The following is a 21,631-nucleotide window of genomic DNA, read 5'->3' as shown; positions in this document are numbered from 1 at the left end:
CCCGCTGAAGATCCAGAATCTGTCTCTTGATGTTGGTTCTAAGCTGATCCTTTCTTCGGTCTTCCCCGTTTTCGTAGAGGAATTACCGGTCCTGGTAATGGGGTTGCCATCCCGTCGTGGAGCAAGCTTGGACCTGAAGCCTTTTGATGCGTTGCTGAGTACATGCGACGCAATTCGTACGGCGTCTCCCTGGTCTGGTTCAGGGTCTGGCCTGCGTTTGTGGTCGGCATATTGCTTCCTAATCTCCTGCTGATTGTCATGCACTGCCCTAGTGCATCTGAGAGTGTCGGTGAGTTGGAGTAGATTCGGCGTTATCTCGGGTATAACATTCTCTGACTCCGTTATCGAGTAGTTTCTCTCTGTGTGTGTGAGTAGACGACCAGCATGTTCTACTGGTTGCCCTTCTTTTCCCTCCCCCTGGAGTGAAACAGCCCCTGATGCATTACTGCTTGCATCAGTTTTGAGCAGATATGAGGTTGTCTCGTCCACTTGGCGTTGTGGAGTACCGGTTATCGGGCTCAGGAGAATGTCCGGTCCGTATACTCCAAACTCTTCACTCGGTATTGGTTTCTCTGTTGGGAAGTCGGTGAGTTGGAGTAGATTCGACGCTATCTCGGGTATAACATTCTCTGACTCCGTTATCGAGTAGTTTCTCTCTGCGTCTGCGAGTAAACGACCAGCAGGTTCTACTGGTTGCTCTTTTCCCTCCCCCTGGAGTGAAACAGCCCCTGATGCATTACTGCTTACATCAGTTTTGAGCAGATATGAGGTTGTTGCGTCCACTTGGCGTTGTGGAGTACCGGTTATCGGGCTCAGGAGAATGTCCGGTCCGTATACTCCAAACTCTTCACTCGGTATTGGTTTCTCTGTTGAGAGGTCGGCCATCATCACCTGAGTGTCCGCGGTTGTTTCCCACTTGCTTATTGTTCTTTCACTCTCCAGGTCGTATTTCCGCGTTGGTTGGTCTAAAAAGTGCCAGGTCTGCTGCGGTAAGTTGAGCACCATTGCAGCATTTTCAATGAAATCAACACCCAGTAGAGTCCTGTTATCTTTGCATTTTAACAATATAACGAATGTTATTGGTATTGTTCGTCCTCGGAGCTTTATTATGGTATTTGTTTTGAGGATTTTTTATTCCATCCGCGAGTATTATATTATCATGTTCCTCATGAAATGTGTGTCCCTGTTTTTTCAGTTGCTCATATAGTGAGTCCGATGCGACGCTCATCTTAGCACCTGTGTCTAAAAAGGCTGTACCAGTTTCAGTACCGATCGAAATTTTGATAATTGGTCGGTAGCGGGCCTTGGTGTCATACGGGTTTGTGCATTAACTGCACAGAAACTTAGTTTTGTCGGTGATGTTTGCCTTTTTTGGCATTTCGGGCAGTTGGATCTCATTACGCCGGGCTTGCCGCATCCGTAACATGCAAACTTGTCGGCTATGCGTGTCTCGATGTTTCGTTCTGTTGGGTCAATGTTCCTTTTCACCTTTCTCCGACATTCCTCCGTTTGGTGTCCCTTCTTATGGCAAAATGAGCAGGCTGGAGCTGGCGTGTGGTGATTCTCATCTGGTTGCATCTTGTGTGATTTTTCTCTCAGCTTGTCCTCGATCTCTCGAGCCCTTTTGATGAGATCGTCGAAACTTTTGATAGTGTTTCGCGGCATTCCATCGCGAATCTTTATGTGCAATTGACCAAATATCATGTCAATCTGCACTGATTCCGCGTGTGCCGGGGCTGGGAGTTCTGCTAACAGAGCTCTTTTCTGGTTGATGAATAGATCAGTCAGTTCGTTTGCTTTCTGACTGATCGTGCATAACTCTGTGTATACCTTGTACGCGTGCCTTTTGGGTGCAAAAGCGTGCCTAAGCCCCGCCATTGCATCCTCCCAGGAAGTGATGGTATCTTTCACTCCCATCCACCATGTAGCAGCATGTTTCTCCAATAGAAGCTGTAATCCAATCAGTGAATTATACTCGTTGATGTGTTCGATCGTCCTGAACGCAGTCGCAGTTGCGATGAATGCTTCCACTTGGCTGCTATTGTTGGTCCCATCATATCTTGCTGTACACTGCGTAAAACTTCCATGTTTTGCGTCTTTTGTCAGCTCTTTTATCAAATCCTTAAACTGATCGCTTGTCAGATTTACGGACGCCATTTTCACTTTCAGCCACTAGTTGGGGCGCCAATTTATAAGGGTATAAGTAGGTACTTCCTTAATAAATAAATTCATAAGGTTTCGTTGTGTTGTTGAAGGCGAAACTATGGCGAAACCTGAGCTCGTACCTACCTCACCACAATAGCTCACTGTACACTGATAGAGTCACTGAAAGCCGTGTGTACCGTTGTCAGTGTAAGCAAGTCTACTATGCTAAGTCAGGGCCAAGCTGGCCCAAGGTTAACTGATTTGTTTGTTGTTGTTGTTGTGGTATGTTTGGCGTGTAGGGCACCGGGGCAAGCCCCATATCCCTTTCGTCTGTATGTTGGCGTGTGATGGAAGTCTCCTCCCTTGCGGGTTTTTCTGTGTTGTCTTGGCTTGTTGGTTAGAATTGAATTATGTTTCTTTTTCTTCACTCTTGTCGGCGCTCGTTCGTTTCTATCTATACTTTGGTGTGGATCTAGGTCCTTTTGCTGGTTAATCTTTTCATGAGTTCGTTGGCGATATCGATGGCGTTCTTGAGCGCCATCAGCGCTTCATTGATTTGGTCTGGCTCCGAGGTTCTGGTGGTGGTATTCATCCAAGCTGGTCTGAATGTGTTTTGCGGTTCTTCGCGTTGTCTAGGCTGTTGTTGGAATTGATTGTCGGCGTTTGTAAACGCATATCTGGCATGTTTGGGGTGCCTTGGGCAACCTCTGTAGTTGGCCAGGTGTGGGCCACCACAGTTGGCGCATTTGGCTGGATCGGTCGTATTCTTCTTCTTGCAGTCCGAGGTGAGGTGTTCGCCGGCACATCGGACGCACATCGGAGTTGCGTGGCAGCAGGAGGCGGAGTGGGCGAATCCCTGGCAGCGATGACACTGTCCATCCGCCGTTCTTCTGCGTAGCGGCTCCACCTGGATGGATAATCCGAAGATGGAGGTGAGTTTGAAAATGTTCATGTCGCCGCTCTTCTCGACGTCGAGGAGAATCAGCGGGATCTGTCTCTTCTGGCTCCCTTGGGTCATCCTGAAGGCGTTCTTGATCGGGTATCCCAGTGCAATGAGTTCACTGCGAATTTCTTCGGCAGTCGTCTCTTCAGGGATACCTCTGATCACTATCTTTAGTGGTTTTTCCTCTTGGAGGTTGTATGAATGGTATTCTGTCTTGTCTGCGTCCAGGATCCGTACTGCTAGCCTGTAGGAGTCTGAGTCTGGCAGGGTGAGTGGGATTCCTACCTTGATATTTTTCGCATCAGAAATAGTGACACCAGCCTCTTTCAGCTTAGCCATTCTATTCCTGAATACTTTTTTTATCATGCAGGATGATCGGCGGGATTTTTTTCGGTCTGTCTGTTTTTTTGTTATTTGTTGGTTCTGCCGTTTTGAGGATTGGCATGTCTGGCTTTTTCGGTGTCAGTTTAGCTGGTTTTTTTGCAATTTTGAGATCGGGGCTTTCGGTAGCTAGGCGTTTGCTAGCTCTCCTGATCTTTCTTCTTTCTTTTTCTTCGTCTTCTTCTCGTTCGAAGCGATCGTTGACGGCTTTGAGTTTTTGATAGTAGTATTCGTCCTCGCTCATCTTGGTCTTGGCTGCGGCTGCGTCTGTTTTGGCTGCAGCTGCGTATGTTTTTGGTGTATCTTTTCTGAGGCTGGGAGTTGATGGCCCCACTGGAGTGGTGTCCATCTTTTCGGAGCTGGTCGTGGTTTTGGCGGTGCTGGTCGTAGTTATGGCGGTGGATGTTGAAGGTACGGCTGGGGCCGGGGCTTTGGCGGTAGCCTCAGCGGGGGCCTGGGCGGGTATATCAGCTTCCGTAGTCTGGGATTCGTCATTAAAGTAGTCGGAGTCATCGATGTCCAGGTCTTCGTAATCAGCGTCGTCCTCCGTGTCGGCGTGATCAGAGGCCACCGGCTTGATGGCTTCGATTTCCTCCAAGACTCTCTGCATGTTGGATTTTTTCTTCTTTGTTCTCTCTGGCTTATCTTTCTGCTTTTGGAGATCTGGCAGTGACTCGTGTGGCGGAATCCCATAAACAATGGTGAGAAAGCCGTAGATATAGACAAAATCTGCCGCTCTCAGCTTCCTCTTCACCGCATGGATCTGCGTCAGATCGGTTTTGAAGTTGTCATCGATCTGTGCATGTGAGTCCGGATTCAGCAAACCGTCGAGCGATGGTATCTTGCTCATCTTGGTTTGCTTTGTCCAACTTCGGCGCAAGTATCGGTAACAATATCTGTATATGTTGCTCTGCTCGCCGCTATGAAGGCTTCAGAGAAGTTCCAATTCACTCGGCCGTCGATAATTATCTCAAGAAAGACAATCAGAGGCGGCAGAAATTCATTAGATGTCCTCCAGATGGGCGATGATAACGGCGCTGCAGCATCCAAAGGTGGCGGACTGGATCGGCGATAGTGGCGGGATTATTTCAACGAAGGTGGCAGCTTCGTATTGAAATCAATCGGCGAAGGTGGCGGAGCAAGATGGCGGAGTTATTCCAATCGAGAAAGGTGGCGGAGGTGGTGGAATTCGTATCGAATTTTTTTTGTGTCGAAATTCGGATCGGAATTATTTGTAATCGAAATGTCTTGAAAGCGTTAATAAAATCGAATCTTTATCGATATTATTACTCGTATCGGAGCTTGAGGTATGCGATCGCGGTGAGTGCCAGTCTGCGAATGGGTGCGTGATTTGTTTGAGGCCGCGTAGCGCCTTATATTCCCAACCAGGCGACCCTCTCCTCGCCGTCCAGCTGAGACGCCGGTGCGCGCAGGTAGGGAGCGCCTCGATAGCGGGGACGCGCTGGGGTGGGAGGCGCCCGCGTTGACTGTAGGCGACGGCCGCGGTGCGAGGGAGAAAGTATTCGGTGCGAGTGAGAGGTCCCGCGCTACAAAGATCAATTTATATACTTGACAGAAACTATATTATCGTCAAAGCAAGAAATTAGAATTACATTAAAAGGTTATTAAGCGACTCGATATTCAAATTTGGAATTACTAAAAGAAATACGAGCAGCTAAGTTAGAAAAGAAACATTGAAAGAGTAGTGAATCAAATAATAATAGTTTTAAAATACCAAAATGGAACGACAAGAGGCCTCAAGTTCTGCGGCTGCAATCGTGCACCTTTAAGTGACGTCCATTATAAATGTTGGGTAAAACTAAAGCGGAGCACGACTATACTGGATGACAGACAGAATCAAAAAGCCCTGTTGCTTGTTTCACACCTCGCGACGTCCTTTGCGGCCGGAAATTCTATCAGCGACCTCTCAAATTGCGTACGCTCCATCGACGTGACCATAGATATTCGTCGGGGTTGCCAGAGGTATGAATGTTAGTTATGTTCATTTTGAACATAACAGACCTTAGCTTAACTATTATGAAATCAGCGGTATAATTAGTGATTTTTTTTTTCAACATTTTTGTTCATTTCTTCAACTATGGTGTCGCGATGAATGGGGTAGAAGTGATAATTTTTAACCACCCCACCAAAGCTACCATGAATCGCAATGCCTGCCCTCTTCCTCTTCACTACTGTTGACCATTCTTCGCCGGTAGTGGTGTTTCCAAGAGATAAGTCATCCTTTTTTCTGGATATTGGTGTCCCTTCAGATTTATGAGACGTCGAGGTCTTGGGAGCGACATCTCGGTTTCCAGACGATGTCTCCTTCGCACAGTTTTCTACTTTCAAATCTGTTGCAACTTTTTGCGATCTAGTTACTCTGGACGTTGCATTGGTAACACAAGTATTTTTGAGTTGTTTTGTTACAGTTTAGAGTCATTAACGCCGATTAATGTTGGTGTAATTAAAGTCTTCGGCTTCGGCTTGAACTGGGAGACGTACGCACTGACACGAACAATGATTAATTTGTTCTTCAAGCCGTTCTACTTTTTTAACTAATAATTGCAGGAAAGGTGATGTTTTTTCAGGAACTGACACATCATCGCACTGCACGTATTTGTCGTCAGTTGGCATTGTTAACTGATTGTAAACACCAATAGCAAATGATAATATAAAAAATGCTGAATGCACACAAAAGACGTTGTTACAACACAGCGGTCAAGCAATTCTTATTACATTTTATGGTGTTCCATACATCATAGCCCCTTCATCCTGAAGCGGGCCCTCAGGGTAGGATCTTTGGTGGGCCATCTACCTATGCTAAGGTTAAAGGTAGTGTGACGCTCTAGATACATTATCGTTTTCCAAATTGTGTTTTAGGTCAAATTCAGGGTACTGGTGGCGCTTTTTGCAGTGGACAGTAATTTGAAGATGATAGTGGATTCCAGATCTAGGGAGGGGGTTTAACAGGATGCCAGACACTGACCTTTTTATAATGTTGATAATGGTTCCGTGATCTGGTTGCACTATCACTCGCGCGGTATGGTTTATTGGGTTACCCGGTGTGCGATATATGAGTTTGATGAATGATGAGAGCTGGTATCGCGGTTTGGCAGGTATTTACGATCACACTATATCACGCTGACCTGGGGCCCCTGGCCGACGAACAACTTCCGAATCAGTCTGTATAATCGAATTAATCAATAAAAGTGGTTTAGCGTTGTCACAGGCTTACGCATCAGTTGTCTCGAGCTAACCCACGTGCGACGGCTGTCTGGTATTCACTGCATGTACATTGCAGTCATGGTCTACTCATGACCTGTAATTGCTCGTCGTCTGGTCTTGTGACAATAATAAATAAGGGGATTTGAGCAATTGGGGAATAAGGCCACACCAATAAGGAATACGGCCCAACCAGGTACCTATTCAGTGTATTAGCGATTTTTTGTATTTTAAATACTTCTACTTTAGTAATCATGGAGTTCAGACAATCAGAAATTACACAATGATATAATTTAAAATTTTAATGGTCATGAAGTAAAATAGCACGGCACTGCAGGTGACTTTTTTATTATCAATTATCTGGTCAACCCGCCACGCCGGACACCCCCAAAGCCTGACGCCCTGTCAGCCCCCCCTTCTGGGGGCCATGCCATACATACCAAACCTTTAATCGATTAAAAATATTTTATAGATAAACAAACATTTTCTGACTATTATCTACTATGGTTTGGTATTAGCTAGGGTTTAATTTAATTTTGAAAACTAATAAAACACTATCTACACAATGTAGTCTTAGTTCAATGTAAACAAATATGTTTGACTGACAAAGTTTATTGTGCACTATTTATGTCAAATCTTAACCAGCCTACCTCCACCCTTCGCCGCTGATATAATAATATTACAAATACAGCATTCTAGTTTGGATGATATCACATCTCATTGGGCAACATTATAAATAAAAACGCCTTTTAGTTTTGTTATAACAATTTATTTACAATAACAGAGTTATCGTGTGTAAATATAAAGAAACTATAATAAACATGTTATTAAATTTATATCCATTTCTTTTTCATAAAAAAACCTCCCTTATCTAGACACGTGGAAACATATTTATTATTAGTATATAAAAACTGTGAATAATCATAATTATATAATATATATATTATAAGACTATTTTGGTTCAAAACTAAATAATTTTATGCAGGTATTCTGTTATTATAATTGTATATATAATATTTTTTTTTTGTTCCTTTCATATAATGTATTTAATGTTACAATATTGAGAAAAAAAGATTGTAGTTAGTAAAGTATTTATGTTTATATCTAAAATCAGTTCTTATACCTTTCCTTTCTACAAATAAAACTAAGAATATTGATAGAATGTAGCTTTTAATATTTATGAACCGTCATGTAATTTACAGAGGAGGCTGTGTTATTAAATTCGCCAATAGAACCGCATGGTACGAGTTTTGCAAGAATGGTCACACTATAGCGTCCCGTTTCATTGTTTTATAATATGCAGTAGAAATATACATTATTTGTCAACATTGAATGATACCAAAGTGTTGCCCAAGAAAAGATTTATTTAAAAGCAAAACATTTGAAAAAAAAAATTATCTATTGTCATTCAAAAAGAAAATTTCATAAAATTAATGAATTTAAATGAAATATTTTTTTTTTAATAAAGAGCACCGGAATCTAGAAACAAATATTTTTTTTTGTTGATAGATCATTTTGACATTTCGATGGCTCGGTTCCATAGTGAATTTTGAGTTATGTTAGCAATCATTATATTCGTATATCACTTCTCTTCAGTAAAATTACAACTCGAAAAAATTACTAATTACTAGTTGCCCAGATAAGGCCGATGTTTTTGTCAATTTTCCACAAGTCAGCTTAGGTGATTCAAAATTTTGGTCAGCCATTACTCAAAACTACTAATTCATAGTTGTAGCACTATGGAACTGAGCCATCGATTTGTTTTGGTCTGTCATTTTTATAAAAAAACTATTATTAATGACATCCGATTATGCATATTACGTTGGTTCATAATAATTAAAATCTAGTTTTATTACTTATTAGAATAACATTTAAATTTGATATATTTTTTGTACACGTCTCGCAATTCAACGTATTTTATCATTGCCTTATGAAGGCCTCCCCGAGTCATAGAACTAAGCATGTACATAATTTAGTAATGTAACGACTTAACATTCTATAAATAAATAAATGTACTATTTACTGTATTTTGGAACTGTGTTTGTGTTTTTTCGGTAAATAAATATCTTGAATTAATTAAACAGTGTTTTATTATGCTGAATAATTGTTATTGTGCTTAAAACCGGTTGTGAAACTAGTTGATAATTATTAATATTGTAAATTTATTTAAATACCTACAAACTATATTGGAAGAATTGACTTCGAGGTAGAAATATCATGTGCAAATTGCTATTTAAATAATAAAACTACACAATTATGCACCATCAAATTATTTGAATAAAGAATGTTTATCTGTCATTATGATTCAAGAAACAAATTTATATGAAACAAAAGAATTTCGAATTAGTTATTTTGAATATAGAACATTGAACACAATATATTTTTTGACATTTCAAAATGTGCGTCTTCTTAAGGTTATTATCATAAATGACATTCAATTATTTGTGCTGAACAAAGCAGAAAGTATTCAAGTTATTTGAACTATAATATCTATAATGCAATATTTACAAAAAATCAACACACTCTTTCTCAATCTTTAGTTGTATTTTCATGTAAATGTAATAATAATAATAATAGTTCTAAATTTTTGCCTATGTTCAATTTAGTTTTCATTCCCAAAGAGTGGTTTAAGAACTGATTTGTAGACAATTATTTATGGTTTTATTGTCGACTCATCTTTCCTTATTAATCTTATAATGATAAATAAACAATAAACTAATTACTAAAAATAACTATTATCTAAAAGAATACACCGTGTTCAAAAATATCCTGCCTCTTATGATATAAAATTGATTATTAATTTTTACACTATTATGAAGCCCATGATTTTATTGATAGAAACAATGATATTATTATGCTTGTGCAGTCGAGAGAATAATCACATAAGAGACAACGGCATTACAAAACATCATTTATCACCAAAGACACCATATTGAATTTTGTTTCAAAAAAGCCAACATAAAAGTTCTATATATATAATTTGAAAACATCTCATGCATATACCCACCAGAAAAATACGACACCCGACGGGACTTGAACCTGTAACTGCTGGATTCGCACCAGTGTGCTTTTCCAGTTTTTTTAGTGGTGTATATGAATGGGATGTTTTCAAATTATGTATGTTCAATATATAGAATGTTACATTCTCAAATTTTGTGAATTATTCGTTAGTTCTAGCCTAAACCGCCACATAAATTACTATCAAATATGTAATGAGTAATTCCAACATACACCGATTGCTTACATTATTATTTAAGAAAAGACAGAATATTAACTTATTGGATCTACAACAAAACCAAGATGGCGTCTCTGGTGATAAATCTGTTTCGTAAACATGTTGCTGATATTTCATTGTTCAATAAATCACCGTATCTACATACAGAAATGATATGCAAGAAGAATATTTTATTATAAGACACATTATAATATGTTTTAGTTTCTATATAAATCAATATGTCCATATGATTAAGGATAAAGCATAAAAATTTATCACCGTTTATTGCAAGGCTAACAATCCTTCATTACTAATTATTTGTATGAGGTATCGAATTGAGCCCCCAGAATAATTACAAGACCTAGCAGGACTGCCGGCATTCGCCGATCGCCTCTGCCGGTAAATAATTATGTCCATGATCACACTGTTACATCACTAATATTCCATTTTTAAAACATCAGTACATTTTGTCTATGGATATAATTTTTAATGTCGAAACAAATAAATCCAAAAGGTATCTGTTGATATAGTTTTTTTCATTAAATTTAATATTTATACAACATAGCAAATGAACATACTATCCACCTTTGATATCTTAAAAAATAATATTATGCAAGCTTTGAGTACATATTTTTAAAGAGATAATAAATAGCTAGTATTTATTTATTTATGATTTCTATTCTTTTTTTAAATTACAATGTCAATAGACAAATCACTTTACGTATAATTGCACTTATTATGTATTTAGTTTTTGATAAATAATTACAGAAAAAAAAATAAGAAGCTGCACAATTAAGAGGTTTTATTTGCGAACAAAATTATTTATTTTTAAACACAGCAAAGTTTTCCGTAAAACTGTCAAAATAATATAATATATTATTATATACAATAAAATATCATTAGTTTGCAGTATACAAAGCTTTAATGGTGGATCAGAATATTGATAATAAAGAACTGGTGTAACTTTTACAATATCCCGATCGCACATTTTATAAGCTAAAACATTCATAGCATGTGAAATAATATAAATTGATATAATAGGTACACGATTTTAATACTTTCTTCAATCATTCGATAGCTTTCACATATTTAAAAACAATAAGTCATTTATTGTCTATTCAATACCATAGTTTCCAATTTTTGATCCTTGCTGTACACTTTATTATTTTTAAATTTAGAACTTGAGCATCACAATTAATATGCATTTTATTTCAGTGCAGGATTATTTAGAAATGTCATAATATTAGTCCTTAGTTTAATTATTAAACAAATATGACTGAAAATTATTAAACAGGTGACTGATAATATTTTAATATTGTTTTAACACCGCTGTCGTATCTAAGAAGTCTTTTATTTATTTAATTAAACAAAAACATTTGGAGGTGTCAAAATGAAACGCAATTGTTTATTATAACATACAAGATTTATCTTCCTTTTTACAGCCATTTTATAGTTTATGGTCATTCGAATAATTATGCACATTCCAATCCATTTGACAGTTATTTCCCTATTTTAAATTCTAATTGCAAATAAATAATATACAGCAAGCTAAAGTTTAAATCGAAATCCAGCAATGTTACAAAGCTATTAATACTAAAAGTTTAAAATACTGTAAACAAAAAGCAAAAATACACAAAGAAGCTATCAAAACATGATATACTTTTACATAAGCATTATTTAAATGGTTCAGTACACAAGAAAAGTGTTGCCGATTGTCAAAATTCATTTTTAAGATTGTAAATAGGTAGGTAATATAATATAAAAAATACTATGCCTACGTTTTATAAAATCTACAGTATACACAGCTACGTTAAGTCATACTATGTTTATAAATGAGGTTTTTTATTTTTTTTCCGGTACAATCCCAGTTTATTATTTGGATCGAATATTGCCAATGATGAAAAAATAATTTAACAATTTTGTCTACGGAAATTATTAGTTCATGGTAGTTTAAATAATAAGATTCAAATTACATAGGTATGTTTTATACCTACCTATAATAATACAACAGGTGGCACTCGTTTTTAGTCTTTATGCTATATAATATTATGAAAATTAGCACCCAAGCAAAAACATGGCAAACAATAAATAATATATGTATAATAATTGATTAACCGTAATGAGATTTTTATAGCAATAATAATATATCGTATGTTTATGAATACATTGAAATAAGCTCTTTTCTTTAAATTTAATAAACAATTTCATTATGAAGTTTCTCGTTAAACAATCATTAATATCAAAATGTTATTGATACAGTTGAATAACATTTTTTTTTAATAAACTTACCGATACAACACTTCAAGTTCACTTTAAATACAAATAAAGCAATAGAAATGTCATTATCATATGTTTAGTAATTAAAAAAAAAACAAAAAAATTATGTTCTTTTTTTTAAATCTTTCATTTGTCTATTTCTAATGTAAAGGAATAGACAATAAATATTATTTTGTTCCTTTCTATTCTATGAACAATATCACCTATGGTTTATTTGCCAATCAATTTATTCATTATTGGTTGTGAAGAAAAATTATAGAACAAAAAAAATAGTTCTTTCATCGACAATAGGTTGTTATTTTTTTTCAGATATCTCGCCTATGTACTCATTGGTCGAAGAAAGATAAACAAATAAGAAACAGCCATTTAAACAAAAGCCAGTACATAATATCTAATAAAGCAGGATATTACAATACATTAAGTAAAATTTACACTTTACGGTATGTAACAATAAAATATAAATTCATTTATTAACATTATGCATACAGGGTTTTTAAAAATTTAGAATAAATATCATTTAAGGCGGTCGAGAAAAAGCTAAAGCTATATATTATAATAAACATGACATTTTTCCATATTTTATTTATAGCTATCCTAGGTCAGAGATACGCAGCCACATATGGGATTTCACATATTACAACATATATATATATATTATTATACTTAAACCTTACCGCTTTAATTTCTCAGATCTAGAGAGCTCTAATGCGACATAAACTTACGTTATTTCATTTAGACTTGTCATAAAACCTTTAAGTAACTTGTAAGAATTGTCTGCATAATGTCTCCCTTAAAATATTACGTCATTAGAGAGGGAATTGGTGGTTTACTCATCGGAGTGACTGTGTGGCAACAATGACAAAAACCTGTACGGCCTTCATCGTGCGTATGCTCGAGTAAAGGCACGTTTTCATGCCATCACGTGTCGCTACATAGTATGTAAATGGGGGCCTAGGACGATTCGGCGCCGGGACAACTGGACGCCATGCAATCGAATGAAATTCGAAAATAGATGGACGTTCGTGAATTATAGGTAGGTAGGTGCTTTATAAAAATATATATTTAATACTTTGTGAGAATTGAAATATGCACACGTAAATAAAGATTTAATTGTGCATGTTATTACGAGAAGAAAGTTCTTTTATTTTCATAAAAAACATTATGTTAAGATCAAAATGAATTAAAACTACTAAGTAGTAGATGTAAACTGATTAAAATTCCTCGTCTACTTTCTGTATAAAATCCTATCAAATGTATATATTTTATTTCATTCGACAGTGCGGCGCACAATTGTCCTGGCGCTCATTCCCTGTACATTTTTTCCTGTTAATTTCGTTAGTATTTCTAAATTTAAAAAAATCATTCCTTCCTTCCCAATGAACTGTGCACTGTTTACTCATATGAGTACTAATTGATATTATTCAATATTTTTGCAGAATATATATTTTTATGCGATTGACACCAGGATAGCCTTAAGTAGAATGTATTTTTTTCAAATATGTTTATTATATTATAAATCACTACGAAAGCCTAGCTAAATCATAGTATATAAAGCACAAGGAATCTTTTGTTTGAATTGAAATACATGTTATTATAACACAGATGTTCATTTATTTAATAATTAATTTACTAATTCTCCAAACAAAAGGCACTAAATCACCAAATAACTCGATATGTGTGTAAAGGCTACTAGATTACATTGAATAAAAATTACCATTAAATAAATACATCACACTAAACCAATTGACTTTGCATATTTACATATTATTTTTAATTCTGTAGCTGATATATAAGTATATTATATTTCGTAAGATGCCTATTAATGTACTGTGATTATTGTTACGGTTCAACTGCATTTAACAGGGTAGAAATATTTCTTCCAGCGATCACGTTACTGCAACGAGATATATTGACTCAAGAGACAAAACTCTCACGAATTTTTGTAACAGACGTATCTCTTGAAACTTTATCAGTCAACCGCTGACAATATTTTTACTAAAATTATTAATTACATTTTTTTAAGGTAACAGTACCAAATAGCTGTATTGATTCATTAGTTAAATTAACCAAAAATACGCGTAAAAAAAATAGTTTAACACAAGCGATTTCAGTGGCTAACAAATTGTCAATCAAATTCTATCATTGACAGCGAAATTTAAGGGTTTATTCATTTTAATTCAGTTTCAGAAACATAAAGAAATAAAATTGTTAATGTTAAATACGGGAGACCATAGACAAATTTTATTATAGAGCGCTCTAAATTGGGATACATACAAAATCTATCTCGTATTAAAACCTGTCAATCCCATTTGTGCAACATTCTTGAATGCATAATGCCACATTCTCACATGGCGATTTTGATCATTTAGCATTGTTTTGAATGACAATTGGCTGTCAATTGATACACAGGAACCAAGTTTTCATCAATTTAAATTGAACGACATTGAAATCCTTTCTTCTTTTAGTCGTTCAACATTTGTGTTAATTGGTTGCCAAGGCGATAACAACGCGCATCGAAACATCAAACTTGTCTCAACTTAGACCCCATGTTTGACACTATTTTTTACACTTTTCCAGCAGTATTTTCCCTAGTTCGTTTATTACGAAAACGCGCAAACTAACAATTTCACTTGGCGCTATCTTGATTAAGACTATCGGGTCAACGGAAATCGATATGTGGGATCATTTACACGACTTCTTGTTTAACATTCAACACTGAGTTGAATGACAAAAATCGGCACGTGAGAACGCCGTATTACAGGTGTCTCCATAAAAAAAACATAAACATAAATGATATCCAAAAGGAATCGTTGTCGTGAGGGTTTGTTGCTTTGTAAAGCCGCATTTATGCGAATGTTTGATCTTCCCCCACTCCAGCAAAAGTCTTATGCTCGCTCAACAAAAAGCGTTGTAAGTCAAGAGAATTTCGCTGGAGTGGGGGAAGAACAAACATCCGCTTACTTGGTCTAAATGCGGCTTTATGTTTTAAATTTCGAAATCCCATTTAAAACAAAAATTCAATAGCATTTATTGTCTCCCAATTTACGAAGCTTACATAGAACATACACTTCAAGCTGTTCGTCCAAAAAAAAATCTGTCAGTAAGAAATAGGCGAATTATAAAAATATTTAATTCCTACTAAGCCAGTGTATTAAGTTACTTTATTTAAACTAATATACTAATTTGCCTTTAGAATTCTCAAAAGGCCGATTCTTCAAACAGTCTTTCATTTAAAAAAGTTAATAAGATACATACTTTTATCTATCACCTATTATAATATTCCTTTTTTTTCATAAAAAAAACCATAGGCACAGATTCGTCTATAAAATATCAAATTTGACATTTTATATAATTTAATTTCAATTCATTTAATGTACGTGTGTGTATTGTAAGCAAAGTTAAATTAAATATGGCGTGTTGTATACATATAACATAATAATTTGTCGTCTAAATACACAAAATCAGCGAGCATACTGTTTAACGGTGGGAAATAAAACAATTAACAAATCTGTTAAATAAAACCATTTTGTTAACAAACTATTTCGTTAATCGTTAACAAAAAAGTTTATTCATCAAAATTATATGGAAGTTTTACCAGCGAATCTATTCTATACACAAGACTGCTATCGAGGGTAGTTTTTTATATTGATAGCGCTGGTAACCTAAGTAAAGTTCGCGAGTGATTTAATGTTTATTTATACCAGCGATATTCAAACTGGTCTAATGCACCCCCAGTGAGACTTTTTAAAACTATTTACATAGTTAACACTGTCCAACCGAATTGATTCAAAATTTACTTTGAATATATTTTATTACTTTTCAAAGAGTTTGCGGATTCTAAAGAAATTTTGAAAATCTATCCCTTTACTAGGTGCTAACGAACACAGGTTGAGTATCGCCAATATAAACCATTTTTTTAACGCACCGTAAGTTATTTTGGCACGCAATTGCAACGCACAAAATTTTTGCAACCGTGCCAAAAATAAATAAGTACGGATAAATCAGATGAATGAATCACTGAAAATCGGAAGGGTGTAAGTGAACAGTTTACGGATGAGATTGAAGCGCTTATAGACACTTTATGCAACCACCGACCTATGTATAACATTACTAATTAACTTACCTACAAATTTATTACAGGTCAGTATTAATTATTTATAGTATTAGGTATATTGTAGTGAGTCGATTGCAAATTGTCTTACACCATTTCGGTTTTCAGTGCGTTAAAGCTATTTGCTGCCGAAATTTTTGATATAATTTAATTTAAATAAAACATTTTGAGTTAACCTGCTAATGACTAGGAATTTTAAAAAAATGCTTGAGAGAAATAAATTAAGAGATTCAAATTATTTTAGATACCGTAATGTGTAAGATATATTTTGAGTTGACCGACAACTTTCGTCAACTATCATTAATCAGTGTGTACACTGCTTAAGAATAATTATTGCAATTAAACAATATTCCATAAGTGGTGCGTTATTATTTTGGAGAGGAATGTTTTAATCTACGTTACGTATATTAATGCGTATTTTTATGTTACAAAGCGTGCGTCGTCACTACCGTCGTTAGTATTATTTATTAATACGCGCATAGGCAGATATCAGTTCTGGCAATTTGCAATATCGACGGGTGAATCGAATTGTTATTATTTGAAAAGCATACATTACATTATCTTACAAATGGTCCTTTCGTTGACATACTAATCTACAACAAAACATGATTTAACTATTTGCAGTGTGGCAACATTCTAAAACTTACATATCGTCGGTATTCTAACAACAAGCTGGTATTTGAAAAATGACATTTTAAAGTTGTTAGCCAAAAACTTATATGGCATTAATATTACCGAGCAGTGTTGGAGTCGAATGGCTGGATCAAAACAACCCAATACGGAATGTCTGGGACTTAAGATTGTATTTAGTTAAAACCAAATACTGCCTATTTGACGCTTGCATTCTGACAGTGCTGCTTTCGATAGCGAGTCATTCAAAATTTCGTCAAGAAATTTCTATCATCTTTGTAATTTAAATCAAGTAAACGAATGATGATGGACGAGTGGTAATGTCCGTCCAATGAACATGTGGGTCTCAAATTTGAACCCTGGTTCTCCAAAAGTTCACATGTTGTTTTTCAATGTGTGGTTGGATCCAGAACATGGACCTATTATATTGAGCAAATCACTAATGGAAATATGTAAATACCAACTTGCGTCAGAATAACGATGACATCGTTGTTATACCAACACTGTTGAGACGTCAGACTAATGATTTTTTTGACGTGACATTACCGTTATGTCGAAAAATCAACAGAATTCATTGTCCATTGGCAGACAACAGACAATCATCGTCATGAGGAATCATCGCGCCAAAAGAATCACAAGTCTGGTGTGTCCCCTTCCGATACAATAATAATTACAAAACATAATATGGGCATTAGCTATCCTCCGAGAAGCTGAATATAATGGTCACTAATCTAATAAAATAACTCTATATTATATGTCGTAAACCTAAATACAAAATTGGTAAGCCGTAATATAGAAAACTTACCGATTCATTATTAAACCCATTACCAAAATGAATTGTAAAAATGTTGCTTAAGCCGCGTTAACATACAATAAAACATAGCTGGCTAAAATCGGAGATACAATGCGAGTTTATCCAATGTATACATAAATGTACATCTAGTAATTAATACAACCAGTTTGTCAACAGATCGTCAACTATTTCTTTTAAAATTATATCTGAAAATTTCAACATTACAACCGAGAAAGACTATAAGATATAGCGGATGTCAATAGTCACAGCTAATCAACACTTTCATTTATTTTTCATTTACATTTATTGTTTGTTTTCATTTACCATGGAGTGTTTCCATTGAATATAGTTTGCCGTATTCAATTCACCAACAAGGAAACGATTTGTACTCAAAATAAACTATTGAGAAAAACATTTTTACACAATTGACAAACCGTGTATAAAATATGTACACAACAATTAAACTAGGTACCGAGAATAACATTTCACTAACAGTTGACTAACTGTGTAAATAATGTACATACCTACTAAATAAACTATTGGAAGAAACAATTCATCAACAGTTGACTAATTGTAAAAAATACATACTAAATAAGTTAATAGCAGTTGACCAATTGTGTAAAAATATCTGCACATTAATAAACAACTGAGAGAAACGTTTCAACAACAGTTGACTAACTGTGTAATGATTGAGTATACTAAATAAACTCGCATATTTCCTTGATTATACAACTAAATTTTTTCATTGCGTACGTGACTTTATACGCGCATTAATGATGACAATAATATAAATAAGACAGTATACATCATTTAATAACATCTCTAAAAGCTGTAATAATGGCACTATGAGTCGAAAGGAATAATATTTCTTACGAAGTCTTGTCGTTCTGGATCGACCGCGGTCTCTTCGCAGCCGATGACGCCTCCAGGATCTTCTCCGAGGCCTTGTCCTCCTCCCGGAAGTGTATCCTGGTGATGACGATATCTCCGGTGCTCAGAGTCTGGCATCCGGCGCTGACTTTGTCTCTGTTGCCGACGTCGTTGGGGCAACGCTGCTTCTCGTTGTCGTCATTGTACAGAGTGTCGCCGTCGCTGCTGATGTTATTATTGCCATTGTGACACTTGCAGACGCAGCAGGCGTCACTTGATTTATCATCAGACATCAGCGCGAAGCTTGTCAAGTGTTTGCCCTCCAACAACGGTAGATTGCGTTCCAACGTTTGCGGGAATCGCGAATCTAAACCTCCACTGCAAGCCACGGAAGACAATATCTCTTCCAATTTGGTTATCTTCACGACTCGATCCATAGAAGTGTCCGACATTATATCATCCATCAGTTGCATGGACTCAGTGAGGCTGGGCGGTTGCGTAGAGTGCGGTGACGATATACTGTCCGACGGTATTGAATCCAAGCTCGTCATCTCATGTTCTTTTCCATCCGTATCGTCTTCCGAATCGGTGCAATCCTTGTCTTGTCCACTCGATTCTAACTTCTCCAATTTCTTACAAATCTTCTGCGAGACCTTTAGCTTTTCCTTCTCGTCTTCAGTTAATTCTAGATAACGCAGCAACCTTATTTCTCTGTTACTCAATACGACATTCTTACTGCACTGCGATAGTTTCTGTCGCAGTTCATAAACTTCCGTATTGATCTTCCGTTGCCGCTTCCTCATCCTCACCTCTGCCGGTTGAATATTCATGAATATCTGCTCGCTACAAACGTCTTCAAACAATTGCTGATACTCTACAGAAATTGCACTGGATATGTATCCGTAAAGCGACGAATGTATCAACGATAAAACATCGGACGCAGAGTATAAAATCATCTCTTTACTCAGAGGTCTTCTAGCCCAGTATCGTTGGTCTTTTCTATAAATATTCTTTAGTTGTTCTTTCATCGGGTTTACCGGAGCGTTGTATAATTCACAAAGAGCATTTAAAGAAACGTTTTTGACTTTATAAACAGGAATGCCGTGAATTTGCTGCTGTAAAACAGCGTGGGCCGCCTGCGTATCGAAAACAGTCTTCAGCATGATTCCGAATTGATTATAAAGATTAACGGAATCATTACGACAGTCGTGAATTACTTTTACGACCTCACTTTCAAGTAATGCTTTCAGTCCCCCTTCCGCAACCATACTGGGACATGCGAGCAAATCAAAAATAAACGCTTCATTATTAAGAGTTCCGACTTGGAACATTGTTATCTGGCCTTTTAAACCGAGATTAACTCCTTCACAATCAAAGGAAACTACGGAAGGTTGCTTAGTACCTCTGCTTTTGGGATTCATAATCCGATCAATGATCGCCAAACTCTCCTTAGCATTTGTAATAACGGAAGTATTCTGAAAAATCTTCTGCCGCCAAGCTTCACTTAAATAATGTGAATTAATCGAACTTCTCGAGTTCGAATTTACCGCTGTAGTGTCCTCTTGTAATTTAGGTGTCGCCATTTTATCTCTGACCATATTTTCCGCGAGGTTTTTAATCACAATTGAATTGATCCGCTGTTTTAGCGTTTGATTTGCGATGCTCTGTTGGGAACGCGGCGATTCCGTAGGGCTTAGTACTCGTCCGGCGGGACTTTTAGAACCGTCCGGTGAAGTCGGACTGTTTTCATTCGAAATGATCTCCGGAATTACAGTGTCGAAAGACGTAGGCGGCGACAGCTGAACACTCTCACCTCTGGGCGCCTGATGCTCCATCCTGTTCAAATAAGTCGCTGAAAATTTTGGACGGTTTATCAAAGTCACCATGTTTGACTGAACGTGAAAACTGTCCGAGAACAGCTTCAAAAACGTCGATAAATCTTCAGGCGTTTTGAACATTTGAAACCAGTAATCCTGAGGAAATTTTGATATCACTAAATGAAACAATTGATCGACGAGGATTGGTCCCTTTGCTTCGATGCACTGAGCGAAATAATCCAGTAATTGCTGTGTTATATCCGCGTCAATATTGGCTACGGGCAAGTTATGAAACTGCTCCATGTTATGCGATTTATATTCCTCTTTATCTGATACTAATATAACGTTATCCTCGACAACTTTAAAAGTGTCGGGATGTTTGACTAAAAAGTCTTTAAATTCTTTCATTCTTTGTCCGGATATGTGTCTAACTTGCGGCGAAGCCTGACTCCTGTGACCTAGCAAGCTTTTGATAGGCACTTCTGTTCCTTCTCCGTACTGCACCATCTTCATGGCGAAGTATTGTTTCGCTTCTTCAATGTAATCGCTGTTGCCCGCTACGCCCAGGCCGGAACCGGAGCGCATTTGAAACGTGTTCATGTCTACGTAGTCTCCGTCTATGCTGAACAGAGACGGATACTGTCCGAGGAACTTCTTGAGTCCCGATTGGGAGCCGCCCGCGATTTGGCGCATCTCCTTCGTGAAACCCTTGGCACCAAACTGACAGGAAAGGTCGTGCAACGTTCGAGGCTCGCCCTTGTCCAGGAGGCGCTCAATGAAGAACAACAGCGTCAGGTTGCGCGTCAGCTCATATTCCATCGACTCCATTCCGCTGCAGTTGGTGCCAATCGGATGTTATGCCCCAACTTTCGATTCAACTTTGCGTTGTTCTATGTGTCAAAGATAATCCCATTGGGACATCTGACGACAGGTACTAAGAATAGACAATGTGAAACTTGACCATAAACCATAGCGTGGTGACGTAACATGACCAACTTTTGAAGAAAATTAAGTTTATTTAATTATTAAATAAAGATAAAAAACACTCAATTATATTACTAAAAAAATAAAAAAGTATATTTTTAAATATTACCTAGTTACATTAGCAGAATAAAATATTATTTTAACAATATTTTCAAATATTTTTTTCAATTAATTTATTATTTCCAATACCTAAAATACTTTATGATTAAATTGAATTTATCAAAATTTATACAAACATTTAGAT

At 36.5% G+C, this 21,631-nt stretch overlaps 1 protein-coding gene across 1 annotated transcript; it reads right to left on the bottom strand.

Moving 5' to 3' along the window:
• Positions 1–5,295: 5,295 nt before the first annotated feature.
• On the bottom strand, positions 5,296–21,348 carry egl (Egl_like_exo domain-containing protein). The gene has a single exon (XM_085950164.1). The coding sequence runs from the start codon at positions 21,229–21,231 to the stop codon at positions 18,586–18,588; it is 2,646 nt and encodes an 881-aa protein (XP_085806290.1). The 5' UTR covers positions 21,232–21,348; the 3' UTR covers positions 5,296–18,585.
• Between the last annotated feature and the right edge of the window lie 283 nt (positions 21,349–21,631).

Source organism: Rhyacophila brunnea, unplaced genomic scaffold, assembly GCF_057557595.1.
Source record: "Rhyacophila brunnea isolate RB1 unplaced genomic scaffold, BYU_Rbru_1.0 scaffold_23, whole genome shotgun sequence".
Taxonomy (NCBI): Eukaryota; Metazoa; Arthropoda; class Insecta; order Trichoptera; family Rhyacophilidae; genus Rhyacophila; species Rhyacophila brunnea.
The sequence above is the reverse complement of the archived record's forward strand: the minus strand, read 5'-3'. Positions and strand labels throughout refer to the sequence as shown.

Bases quoted from the DNA above. Each gene is read 5' to 3' on its own strand.
- egl (XM_085950164.1), bottom strand. From the start codon at position 21,231: ATGGAGTCGATGGAATATGAGCTGACGCGCAACCTGACGCTGTTGTTC.